The sequence below is a fragment of the Caretta caretta genome, chromosome 3, assembly GCF_965140235.1.
Source record: "Caretta caretta isolate rCarCar2 chromosome 3, rCarCar1.hap1, whole genome shotgun sequence".
NCBI classification, from domain to species: domain Eukaryota; kingdom Metazoa; phylum Chordata; order Testudines; family Cheloniidae; genus Caretta; species Caretta caretta.
In genome coordinates this window covers 41,209,183-41,223,106 of record NC_134208.1, presented here as the reverse complement: position 1 = coordinate 41,223,106, position 13,924 = coordinate 41,209,183, and the positions used below count along the sequence as shown (strand labels likewise).

The 13,924-nt window shown below is 43.9% G+C and overlaps 1 protein-coding gene across 1 annotated transcript; it reads right to left on the bottom strand.

The window, feature by feature from the left end:
- Positions 1-1,904: 1,904 nt before the first annotated feature.
- On the bottom strand, positions 1,905-13,866 carry LOC125634503 (protein CLN8). The gene is made up of 3 exons (XM_048845349.2): positions 13,622-13,866; positions 9,337-9,990; positions 1,905-7,563 (listed from the first exon to the last, which is right to left on the bottom strand). The coding sequence occupies exons 2-3, from the start codon at positions 9,877-9,879 to the stop codon at positions 7,240-7,242; spliced, it is 867 nt and encodes a 288-aa protein (XP_048701306.1). The 5' UTR covers positions 9,880-9,990; positions 13,622-13,866; the 3' UTR covers positions 1,905-7,239.
- Between the last annotated feature and the right edge of the window lie 58 nt (positions 13,867-13,924).

Sequence of the window (13,924 nt, the reverse complement as noted above, 5' to 3'; positions counted from 1 at the left end):
GCTTTCGTTACAAGATCGCATTTTGCCTCCCCCCACCGCGTGGCTACCCCCTCAACCCTCCCCCCTTCCCGTGGCTAACAGCGGGGAACATTTCTGTTCAGCCACAAGCAAACAGCCCAGCAGGAACAGGCACCTCTGAGTGTCCCCTGAAGAAAAGCACCCTATTTCAACCAGGTGACCATGAATGATATCTCACTCTCCTGAGGATAACACAGAGAGATAAAGAATGGATGTTGTTTGAACGCCAGCAAACATACACTGCAATGCTTTGTTGTACAATGATTCCCAAGTACGTGCTACTGGCCTGGAGTGGTAAAGTGTCCTACCATGGAGGATGCAATAAGGCTGCCCTCCCCAGAACCTTTTTGCAAAGGCTTTGGGACTACAGCCAGGAGAGCCGCAAATGCCAGGGCAAATTAATCATTTCACATGCTTGCTTTTAAATCATGTATAGTTTTTTAAAAGGTACACTCACCGGAGGTCCCTTCTCCGCCTGCCGGGTCCAGGAGGCAGCCTTGGGTGGGTTCGGGGGGTACTGGCTCCAGGTCCAGGGTGAGAAACAGTTCCTGGCTGTTGGGAAAACCGGTTTCTCCGCTTGCTTGCTGTGAGCTATCATCATCATCGTCCCCAAAACCTGCTTCCGTGTTGCCTCCATCTCCACTGAAGGAGTCAAACAACACGGCTAGGGTAATGGTGGCTGAACCCCCTAAAATGGCATGCAGTTCATCATAGAAGCGGCATGTTTGGGGCTCTGACCCGAAGCGGCCGTTCGCCTCTCTGGTTTTCTCGTAGGCTTGCCTCAGCTCCTTAAGTTTCACGCGGCACTGCTTTGGGTCCCTGTTATGGCCTCTGTCCTTCATGCCCTGGGAGATTTTGACAAAGGTTTTGGCATTTCGAAAACTGGAACGGAGTTCTGATAGCACTGATTCCTCTCCCCATACAGCGCTCAGATCCCGTACCTCCCGTTCAGTCCATGCTGGAGCTCTTTTGTGACTCTGGGACTCCATCATGGTCACCTGCAGCTTGCCACGGTGGACAAACAGGAAATGAGATTCAGAAGTTCGCGGTTCTTTTCCTGTCTACCTGGCCAGTGCATCTGAGTTGAGAGCGCTGTCCAGAGCGGTCACAATGGAGCACTCTGGGATAGCTCCCGGAGGCCAATACCATTGAATTGTGTCCACAGTACCCCAAATTCGACCCAGCAAGGCCTATTTAAGCTCTAATCCACTTGTCAGGGGTGGAGTAAGGAAATCAATTTTAAGAGCCCTTTAAGTTGAAAAAAAGGGCTTCATCGTGTGGACGGGTGCAGGTTTACATCGATTTAACACTGCTAAATTCGACTTAAGTCCTAGTGTAGACCAGGGCAATCTGCCACATTAGGCACCACTGAGATCCTCAGAATGCTCATTCAACTTCCACTTAACCTTGTAGGTGCCTATGCTTCTACTGCTCAAGTCCCCAGCTGTCTACGTTTCTGCTAGTGAACATATGCACAGTAATCTCAGTTTAGGCAGATGGGTGCCTAGTTCATGCCTAAACCCCAGCGGGATCCTCAAAATAAGCATTCCCCCAGCTATCTCGCCTGTGGGGCCCAATTGAGTAGATGTGCTCTGAGTAAAGCTAACCCCACACAAAACAGCTAGAAGAGGAGATGGTTGTGGTGATGGTGCCCCTAATAATATTTAAGCAACATTTTAAAAACGAGTTCATGTTATTTTTTAAAAGGCTGGGATAGTACATCTTTTAAACATTGAATGGTAATTTATTTCACTAGACCTCTTCGGTTAAGATAAACCTGAAAATACTTATACATGTGTAAAGTTACTAACATGCAGGTACTCAAGTAGGGTCTAACTCAGACACAGACCACACGGCTGGGACACACAATACACAGACTCAAGGAGTAATGTCAAAGTGCTGCATTTTTAATTCCCTTTATAAAAGAAAAACATTCTGACCCTGCATTGATATTAATGATCTGTAATCATTAAATGGGCAGTTTTCACCTGTTTCTTTATAAACATTGTTAATATGAAGACCTTTATCCTTTAGTTATTCACAATTGCTGAACATGATGTTATCCTTATCAAATGTAACAAAACATTATAAATACACAAAATGATACATTTAGTATATACATTGCAAGCTTATTTAATCACTGCAGGTTATCAGTGGACAAAGTTGAATAGTCAAAAAGCAGACATTTCATCAGTAAAACAGTGAATGGAAGAGTCACGCAAATTATAATAATTCCACAAAATACTTTTAATGATGCAAAGAAGCCAGAGTGCCATCTAAAAAAAATGGTATATTGTACAATGAACCCAACTACATTCAATATTTTAAAAGACAGTTTAAACGGACTTCTAAATCCATGTCAAGTGGGAGTCTCCCTGAGGGCAAAAGTAGAGTGTTAGAGAAAGAGAGGGCACAGTATATAAATCCTCAATTACTATACAAGAAGAAAAATTTGCAGGACTTGGATACAGTTGGGAATGTAGAGGAGGGCTTGAGAGTTTGGGCTGGAATCTATACAGCATGGATGTCTATGTGCTTAATGCATGATCGTGGTAGGTTTGTAGTTAAAAACAAAAACATTTATTTAACAAACGAAAAGAAAACACAACACCAAGTCAATGCAAAGTACACAGCCCAGAAGTGTGGAAATCGGAACAAGATACGTGGCTGGAGTGTTTTGGATCTGTTTGAAAAGGTATGGAGCATTGGCAAGAAGGCTGACAAAAAGTACTACTGTTGTAGCTGTGGTAGCCCCAGGATATTAGAGACACAAGGTGGTTGAGGTAATATCTGATGTTGGTCCAGTAAAAGGTATTACCTCAAACACCTTGTTTCTCCAAGAAGCACTAAAATGATTAATCCTGTTCATGACAAAGGCAAAAGATAAAGTCTGGAGCACTGACCTAGGAAAGGGTGTACATTAACTGGCCAGCATTCAGGGTTATCCAAAAATTTTGCAAGTGATGGCAGCAACATACTACGGGCTTGATCCAACTCTTGCTGAAGTCAATGGGAGCTTTTCCATATGGGAGTGTGATGAGGTCCTCCTAAAGGAGTACACTAAGTTTTACATTAGCAAAACCTACAAATGAACTACAATTAGTCTGGGCCTACCGCAATAAAGTCTTAGCAGCATTTAGACAGGATTAATATCTCATCCTTCAGAACTAAAGAAACAAAGAAAATAGATGCTACTGGTCTAGGTCCAGAAGAAAGAGAGAGATATCTAGATGTATCTGCATAACAGCAATAAACCTGACCAAACTGCCTACAAGTGGCAGCATAGCTAGTCCAGATAGGTAATTTTGAACACTTAAGGTTACTTGATGAGATTATAATTTTAGAGGGATTCATGTTATACCAATAAAATAAAAACCAGCAGGATCTTATTAAAGGGGAAAAGGCAAAATACCACATTTATTTTGAATACAGAAAGAATCATAGTAAGCAGTTAGTTATAGCTATAACATTCCATTCAGATATTTATTCACACACACACACATTCACACACAGGTTCTGCAAGGTTGTTATCATAGTTACCAGCCTTAGAGTTGCTCATGCCAAGCCACTGGCCAGGTGGCCTGGACATGAGGCGGGAGCAGGGCCTTGTCAGATGCTCATCTGATGCTCCTGGAAGTTGGTTTGCAGAATCAGACCCCAAAGTTCTCACTTTCTAGAGTCCATTTTTATAGGAATTTCTTCATCATGCTTTCGCTGAATCAATCAGCAGATGGCACATTCCTGACTCTGTGCTGCCAGATGTTATCTTGTTCTTTGGTTCTCCCATTCTTGAGGCTGTTGGGTGGATTCCAGTCTGCCCTCCAGGAGTCCTCTGCTTATTTCCACTTGACGCCTTCTTCAGCTGATGGACACTGGATTCTTAGGCTGGCACCTCCCTGATCATTCAGTTATTATCCAAACCAAGCATCCATCCACATACATCCTCTATCTCTATTTTAATCACAATTGTTAACAAAGTGAGATGAATACAACAAAAGGGTAGGGAGTCTCTGGGTGCTGTTTCTGTTGTTACAGAGTATTGCTTTGAGTCTCTCTCTGTCTGAGTGGTTGTTGTTACAAAGAATTGCTTTGAGAACAGACTCTGTCTTAGAATGTACTAACACAATTAGCAGCTTGCAAGTTCCACACAGAGGGAGAGAAATAGTTCCAAAAACCAAGAGACCTCTTAATTAGTAATACCCTGGAATTTAAACTATGGGGAATCAAACTCATTTGTGATTTTAATCCAGAACTTCTTTAATATGATCCACCATTCAGACCAGAAGAACTTCCTTTATCCTTTCATTTAACAAGTTCTGAGCCTCCCTCCTTCTCCACTGCCCCTCTTCAAATAAAGCAAAATAAAGTATACTACACCCAAGATATCTCAGTGCTCAAGGTACGCTATCAAGGTGAAAGTCACATTAATAAAAATAATGCCCTAGCTACATTTTTCACAAGACCAAAGAACACTTCCTCCACCCAAATAAAAATTCAGTTTAGATACATAACTTCACTCTCTGGCTCTTTTGTGTTAGCAAACACGGGTAGGTTAACAAAATTATTCATAAAATACCACTGAGGTGCAGGATGCTTTAAGAAGTATAAAATATTACAAGGTTCCTGTCCTGAGCATCTTACACTGGCTCCAGGATTATGTTAAAATTTCCTCTCGACCTTTTCCTAAAAAAGAAATGCTATTAAAATTGTATATATATCCGTGTAATAAAAGGTATTCTGTTCATAACAGGTTTCATAAACTCAGTTTTACAAAACCTATTATTTCCCCAATTGTTTAAAAAAAAAGAAAAAACAAACAAACTACACAGTTCCTTCGAGATACCTATCCAGCTGCCTAATCCCACTGGGGAACACCCTTCCAATATCCTTTTGAATCTCCAGCACTACGGCTAATCCCAGCCCCTCCAAGTGCTAAAACCAAGGCCACGCAAACTACTACAAAAATTACAAGTATATCCCAATCTCCTGTTTCCACCCACTTCTGAGGCTATTTCTCTCCTGTCCTTAGGCCTCTACAAATTCTCCAGTCTCCTGGTTTCAAGAAATTCCCCAACCTCTTTGTCTTCTCATCTCCATGCCTTCTCCAGGTAGCATCTTGCTTCCAAGTGACCAGACTTGCTGAGCACCCAACACTGAAACCTCTGGCAGTGAGGTATGGCCTCTCTACACATTTGGGTCCCAGATTTTCTTTTCTGTTTATGAGGAATTGATTCATCCTCAACTCTTCTCAAGCATTTTGTATGTGACTTTTCTGCTCCTGAAAAGTGCTTGATTGGATTCCCTAGGGCAGTCAGTTCTTTATCTGCAGGACAGGATCAATGTGTGCCATGCTGCCCAAACAACAAGACTTTACTCTGATCTGGAGGGGCCACACCTATGGATAACAGGGTAACTGATTTTCATGGCCTTTCTCATAAGACTGCCAAAAAGGTGGGGGTTTGGAGTACTGTCCACTGGGAACTGGACTGAGACCACAAAATATATTTCACGTAGTTCATTAGACAGCCTTCAGATAATCACTCTATTGCCATGAACTGGGGCTGGATTTGAACCCAGGATCTAGAGGTGAAAGGGTCTATATCTCAGGAACAGATCTTTGATGTGTTCCCTAATACATTTCTGCTTGGGCCCAACAGCATTCTGAGCATTCAGTATTTCCCCATTCCACCTGGTTATGCGTCAGTGAAATGCTTCATTTTACACTACATACAATGTGCTAATTTATGCTTTTCCCTTATAATTAGGAAAACAGTGTATGTTACCCACACGTCCACATACAAAATGGTTAGGAAAATGAGCCTTGACCTAAAATACTTCCATGTGTCTTACAGAAGCTAGTTACTTTGGGAAATAAATTTACAATTAAGCAGAGTTCTTGTCAGATTGTGGGATATGCCCCACGCACATTTTTGTTTTTGCCAGTTTTATATGTTAAAACTAATGCATCACTCCTGCCATTAGGTGCTACTCCTGCACAGAAGAGTCTATTAGTCACTTGTCTACAACCTCAACCAGTACTGGTCCAATCAAGCCTGTAACTGGGTACGATTACTTTAACCAGTTGTCCAAGGCTAGTTAGCCTTAAACCAACAATATTTTCTTTATGTCAGGGAAAGATTTAGGGTTGTGCTAGATAGATGCTAGCAAAGTATTATCATCCTCAATGAGCCATTTTATTGTAAAGAAAATAAAGATCCTAAATAAAAAACCAAAGAAGATGCCAAAAGTATGTTGTAGGAGTGTTATCATACAGAGGAGTGTCCCTGAAGATTAAAGCTCTCTGTGTGGTCATAGAAGAGGTTCCAGAATAGGCAACAACCACATCCTTGATTTGGAGGAAACATCTGCACGAGTGAAAAAGATAGCTCAATTTCCCTCTAGTCAGCTGGCCAACCAACCAGGTTGTCAATCAGTGCCGACAGCTGGGATGATTTTGTGCAATGGACCTCGTACACTAGAAATTGGTCTAACAAACAGCTCATTATGGACTCTTGTGGTACTTTGCATTTTCATAGATTTTTAAGGCCTGGGGACCAATATGATCATCCTCCTGCATAACCCAGGCCATGGAACCTCACCCAGTGATTTCAGCTCTGCACCAAGCCCACATCTTCTGTTTGATCTACAGCATTCTCTCATATCTTTCAGAAAGATATCTAGTTTTGATTTAAAGGACTTCAAATGATGGAGAATTCATTATAGCATTTTATGGGCTAATGGTAAAAGCATGGGTCTGGGAGCCAGGTGTTCTGCATTCTAGTCCTACTTTTGCCGATGACTAGCAATTTAACTTTGGACAAGTTACTATCAATATCTCCCATGCATATTCAGTGGGATTAATGCTAATCTCCCTCAAGGAGGAGCTGTGAGGCTTAATTAGCTATTTGTAAAGCACTTGGAGATTCTAAAATGAACAATGGAAGCTTACTTTTCACTGCTAAATGACAGAGCACTGTCCAGCATGAGAAAAATGCTGGCATAAATCCTGACTGAGTTAAAGATTTTGACTGTTATATATAAATAAAGCAACAATTTTAAACACTTTTGATAAATGAGTATAGAATACGGATATCAATCTACCAACTGATCAATATGTTTATAAACGTCTTGTAAGTAATTCTATTTTCATGCACTCAGCAGTAAACCTGCCCCATGTTCTTCTGGCCTTATTTTACTGTTACCATAATATCTGTTGCAGCACTATAGCCTCTTCTTTTCACCTGTTTCACCGTTTAATTTTCCAGAAGATCCATTTTTCACTGCTGTCTTTGAAAAGTTCCAGTCAACTGGCCTGAGGAGCTGCTGAGTCTTTTTGTATGTCCAGTATGGGTTAAGTACTATTGTAAGTGCACATAATCCAATGAAAAAGATAGTAAAATATGGAAGTCCCATATTTTCCACCACATCATTCCAATTGGAAACGCACACCCACCACATGTGATAAGTAAGGATCATGCGACAGTGAAAAAGGTGGATCATTACCCACTGGTTTGCCTTCCAAAAAAGGGTATTAGACCAGCCAATCTGGAAAAGACAACAAAGAGAAATGAGATTGCTGGTTCAAGATAAGGCAGTCAGTGTTTTCTATAAATAAGACACATTCAGCTTTCCTGTTGTGTTAGATGCAAACAGACATACACATATATTCTCAATCATTTTCCTCTGGAGTGATAAGAGGTGCTATATAAATGTGCAATCTTTTGCACACAAGAATTATAAACCATTTCATAAACTATGGGCATTTAAACTCCCTCTAAGCTTTGTGGCAGACTATAAAGGGTCACCCAGGCACGCAGCCACAGGGGCCTGAAGAGGAGAGAGGTAGGGGATGGGCGGGGAGGGGAGCAAGTTGGGGTATACAGGGCTGCCGTGGGCCTCGGCCCCAGAGCTGCTGCCGGCAGAGAGAGGGCTTGGGGGAGTCCTCTAGCCCCAGTCCCAGGGCTGCGGCAGGTGTGGAGAGGGCTGGGGGAGGGGGAGTCCTCTGGCCCCAGCCCCGAGGTAGCCTGCACCACAAACTCCTCATCCCCAGCCCCAGCCCCCCGAGCCTGCACCCCCCCACCCCAATTCTCTGCCCCAGTCCTGAGCCCCCTCCCACACCCCTCATCCCCAGCCCCCCCCGGAGCCTGCACCCCCAGCGAGAGCCCTCACCCCCCTGCACACCAAGCCCAACCCTCTGCCCTAGCCCTGAGCCCCCCCCGCACCCCAAACCCCTCATCCCAGCCCACCCAAGAGCCTGCACCATCCACACCACACCCCAACCCTGAGCCCCCTCCCACACTCCAAACCCCTCGGCCCCACCCCTGCCACACATCACCTCCATATTTGTGCACATAACAAAATTCATTCCGTACATGGATATAAAAAAAATTAGAGGGAACATTGATGGGCATACAGCATCACTTACATGCACATTATCTTCCTCCATAAACCATTTTGTAAAGTATCCGAACAAAGCACATGTCACAATATTGCAGTGGGGGCTAGTAGGGTCTGGGAATTTTGGCTAACACCACTTCGGCAAACGATGACTCTCTGCCTGCTCTAGCATCTATATGCACAAAAAGTACCTCCGCGTTTTTTTTAAGTTTTTATCAAAAGCACCTCAGAAGGGCTGAGGCGAGCTGCAGTTTTAAAGAATCCAAATATTTTAGAACTGAAGTTTAAACCACTAAGACGTACCCTTTGGAACTGATTAAGACTTGGGAAGCAGGGCTGTTTTCTTCTTTCCCTACAAGCATGGCAGATTTCTAGTCTATTCTACCTTCCCCACATCCACAGGGGATATAGAATATACATAAACACTCATGTGTGAGCACACATCTTTATTCTCCAGCAGTAATTTAATGGCCTATATCATGATTGTTGGACCTGATGAGCCACTCTCATGTTACTATTTAGACGTAATAAAAAAACCTTCTAAAATTAGAATTTAATCATCTAATTTTTGGTCCTATGCACAAGATCCCAACAAGTGAGTCAGAAAACTATTTTTTTTAAATCTCCTACATTTTGTTTCTTTGTTATGAAATAGGGAAAACAAAAAAAAATGTTTGTTTTACACTAGTTAACTATTTTTAGGGTGTTTCTAATTAAGGATTCTCTTGGTCAATTCATTTCTAGTTTGGAAGAAAAAAAAAGAAAATCTGCCTTGATCCCAGAACTCATCTCCAAATTTGGAGGCCATTATTTATTTGTTTCCAGATATATATGTTCATGGGGAGGGGAGTGAAGGGGCAACATTTTTAGAGGGAACTTCTACCACCAGTAATTAACACAAAACCATTAGCAAGTTCTTACCTTTAAAAGTACCCAGGAGAAGCAGGTTGAAGGAGTGCTCATCTCAAGTAGCAGTCCAATCAGGGGTAGATAGTGTCCAGATTTTATGTTTGTTATCAGCCCAAGAAAGCCACCAAGGGCTAGTAAATGATGAAGTACCAAGAACCCATCAAACGTCTTGAAAACAATATTATTCAGATGAACACCTACATTTTCAAGCAAAAAGAAGCCAGAGGCTATTAAGCAATTAAACCAGCTCCACTTTTGCTGTGAATACACTTTGTCAGCTTGAAAAACTGGATCTACAAGCATGGCCCACAACCCAGCTACGCAACTCTGAACTCCAAACACGCCACGTGTGATAGTCATATTCCAGAAGACCTTCTCCTTTGCTGACAAAACACAATAAGTGGCACTGATCCATGAGGACAGCCAGTGAGCTAGAAGAAATACTCCCAGGTAGATGAAAAAACCAGCTGCTAGTAATGTCAAACGAACTTCCCACAGAACATAGTCCCAGTCAAATATGGCTCTGGACATTGCACCATCATTTGCAAGATTCATTTCTTTCTTCTATACTTCGAAATATCAGGAGGGAGTCTGAAGCGCCTTACTCACACGTTGGTCTGTTTTAAGGCTGCTGAGCCTGTGCCATTACATACAGCAGGTACCCATCTGAAATTTAAAAAAGAAGAAGAAAGGAGACTTGGAAAGAATGGTTCTGTGTGTGCGCGCGCATGTATATAATATAAATAAATAAAACACAGGCACAGCCATTCTTGAAAAAGTCATTTATGAAAGCTCACTAGTTTCACTACAGTAAAGAGTTTGTCCTTCCTGGTCTTTCTTCCCTTCCTGTTACTTCTACATACATAGAATAATTTTTTTTTTTTTTTTTTTAAATCTTCAAGTCTTCTGTTGCCTTTCAAAATCATTCCTCAGGAAGACCTAGTAGCGTTAGCAAAACATCTCAACTGTCAATATTGTCACACTGTTAAAATAATTCGACAGTGTATCTGCCAGTTCCTTACAGGATCCTGTTATATGACCAATGTTTATTACTTCTAACAAGGTTCACAATTCAAGTGCAAAGAGCAACAACTACCATGGGCATATTAACAGACCTTTGAAACAAAGAAGAATGTACTTTTTGTCTGTTATAATGAGAAGCTTTTACAGTCTTTTTCTCTATTAAGTCCTATGTTGTGAAAAATAAATACAACTTTTCAAAGTTGTAAAATTAAAAAAAAAAAAAAAAAAGACAGCCCTGCTTCATAGTTCTTTCTTCTGTGAGTTGTTTTAATTATGTATGTAGGATAAGAGGTGTGCATGTTGTTTTGTTTGCAATTTGGAATATCAGACACCAAAAAGAACAAGGCACAATTTGACAACACCTTATGTTAGTAAATGAGACTATTTACATGAGCAAGGGGCTTGCAGATTATCTGGTGAACAGAACTGTACAGTCAATTTCTGAACAGAATTAGACCACTTTCCAAAAGGTCATTTATTCCTGAAGCTAGCTAACAGGATACAACATAGAGAAACAACCTCTCTATTTCAGAGTAACAGCCATGTTAGTCTGTCTTCGCAAAAAGAAAAGGAGTACTTGTGGCACCTTAGAGACTAACCAATTTATTTGAGCATGAGCTGTCGTGAGCTACAGCTCACTTCATCGGATGCACACTGTGGAAACTGCAGAAGACATTATATACACACAGAGACCATGAAACAATACCTCCTCCCACCCCACTGTCCTGCTGGTAATAGCTGTAGCTCACGAAAGCTCATGCTCAAATAAATTGGTTAGTCTCTAAGGTGCCACAAGTACTCCTTTTCTCTTCACAATGTGTATGATAATCAAGGTGGGCCATTTCCTGCACAAATCCAGGTTCTCTCACTCCCTCACCCCCCTCCAAAAACCACACACACAAACTCACTCTCCTGCTGATAATAGCTTATCCAAAGTGACCACTCTCCCTACAATGTGCATGATAATCACAGTAATATCATTATTAACTATATAGTCCAGAATTTTCAAACTTGGGTATAAAGTTACATTAAAACTTCCTCAACATGATGTGGTTTAAAGATGCTGAACTTTTTTGTTTAAAAATATCATAATCACCAGTTCATTTTGCTGATGCATCAGAGTGGAGTCAGCAGTGCACCACCGCTGGACACAGCACATCCTGTCAAATATGGCCATGGGAAGAACTGCCAAAAGAATATCTAATTTAACACAGTTTGGGGGGATGCAGAAGGGGAAGCCATATGGATCGTTAATAACAAATAAAAAGATTCTGTGAAAATGCTCTCCCTCCCTGCTCCCCAATATAATAAATCACAGAAAAGGGGGACAATATCCTCATAGCTACAGAACAAAGGAATGTTGCTTATCATCATTTACCCCAGAGCAATCCCACTGCTTTGCATCTTGGACGAGTGGGAGTTAGTGATCCTCATTTGATACAATATTACACTCTCTCTGCACAGATGTATACAACTATACAACATGAAAGCAAGTAGAGAATCAGGTCCGTTAATGTAAGTGTAAGGGGACTGTTGCCCCCTTACTAACATTCAGTGGTGGTGTTTTGGTTGGCTAGCTCCCAGTACTAAAAGGGGAAGGGTCTATGGGAAACCAGGACCCTGAGACTGACAGTCTCCAGGAACAATGGGGAGAGGCCAATGCTCCAGGTCAGCCTGAATGACAGGGCGAGCAAGCAGGCTAATCAGAGAGTCAGGAGGACAGGGAGGTCCCGTCCGTGTGAGCTGGAATTGCCTGGGTCAGACAGAGTGGGGCCGAGCTAAGGAGAAAGCAGGGGCCCAAGCTGAGCTAGGGAGCAGAGCTGTGCCAGATCCAGAGGGACCAGAAAAGCAGCCCAGAGAGAGCAGACGCTGTCCTGGGAGCAGAGCTACAGCCCCAAAGCTAGAGGCAAAGCCCAGAGAAAGCAGACGTGCCCTGGGAGCAGAGCCGCAGCAACCAGAGCCAGAGGGGCCAGAAAAGCAGCCCATGAAGCAGGTCAGTGCTGGGAGCAGAGTCACAGAAGCAGCCTGCAGAGCAGACCTGTCCTGGGAGCAGAGTTGCAGCAACCAGAGCCAGAGGGACCAGAAAAGCAGCCCAGGGAACTGGACGCAGAGCAGCAGTGCTGAGACAGAGTGGTGGAGCTGGGCCTGGAGCAGTCCGGAGCTGGGTGTAGTGAGCAGCTGGGGAAAGCGAGAGGGACCCTGGGCAGCGGGCCCAGCACAGGGAGACACCTCAGCCAAGAGGCTCTGTAGGCCAGGCTTGGATCGTAACCCCGACAGGGTGGGGGCGACACAGGGAAGAAGGGTCCTACCACTTAGAGCCTGAGAGCATGTGGCCACCACCAGAGCAAGCATCCAACCCACGGCATCCCTGCAGCACTGCCAGGACCTGAGAAGAATGCCTGGGACTTCAGACTGTGAACTGTCCTGACATTCCAGAGACACTGTTTGTGATGTTCCCTGCCAGAGAGCGGGTTGATGTGTTTCCTTTAACCTTTCCCATTTTTCCTTATTCTTTTTAAAATTAACTGTTGATTAAACAACTTGCATTTGCTTTAACTTGTATATAATGGTCAGTGGGTCAGAGAAGTGCCCAGTGCAGAGAGAGTACCCCAGAGTGGGGACACCCTAGCTCCTGTCCTAGGTGACCACAGCAGGGTTGGGAGTCGAGCCCCCAGGAATCCTGGGCCCAGCCTTGTTGGGGTTAGGAGGACTCTGCCAGACAGGAGAGTGGAAGGGGAGTCCTCAAGGGCAAGGGAGGCCACTGGGTAAAGGAAGTGGGAGCGAGGACTCAGATCTTTTCACTAGCCCACTTCACTGGGGCAGTGCAAAAGCCAGGGAAGTTCCCCACAATAGCGGGACTATTCCCCCCGCTTACATAAGCATAGATACATTGGTGTGAAGAGAAAGCCCCAAAAACATTTCCTCTCTAAACTCCCCACAAAAAAACAAAAGACACACTCATCCCACCCCACCTACATTCAGTACTCCCCTGACTTCACGCAATGCCATCATACTTCCAAGATAGAGGCTCTCCTGAGCATTTAACCGAAACCAGCGGTTACCAGCGCTGTCTAATCCCCGTTTCCCCCTAGAAGAGGAAACAATACAACACACAGAAAACATTTGCGAATGAATCAGTTCAGGAGGGGGAAACAACAACAACAACGAGATAACCACGTGCGGGTTCTCCGAGGCCCACCCTGAACATTCAGCAAAGCGAGCGCGATAGTTAATAAACCCCGTCTCCACCCGGCACCTTTTGCTCGCTACTTACTGGCTGGTCTGCTTCAGCAGCACGCAGGCCTCCTGCTGGCTGTGAGCTTTCTCCCCGCGGCCTCTGTGCTTTCCTGTCATGCGCTCAACACACAGCGATCAGCCGACTGCATAACAGTGCAGTCCGGGCGGCGGCGGCTGCTGCTACCTTCGCAGAGGCAGCTGGAAAGGAAGTGCAGCAGCCTTGAGTCCCCGCTGCTGCGAAGGGACGCACCCGCACACGGGATCATGTGCAGCTGCCCCGGTCCCACCCTTTGCGTCTGGCTGACGTAAACCATCGCTCCCGCCCCGGCGGGGGAGGGGA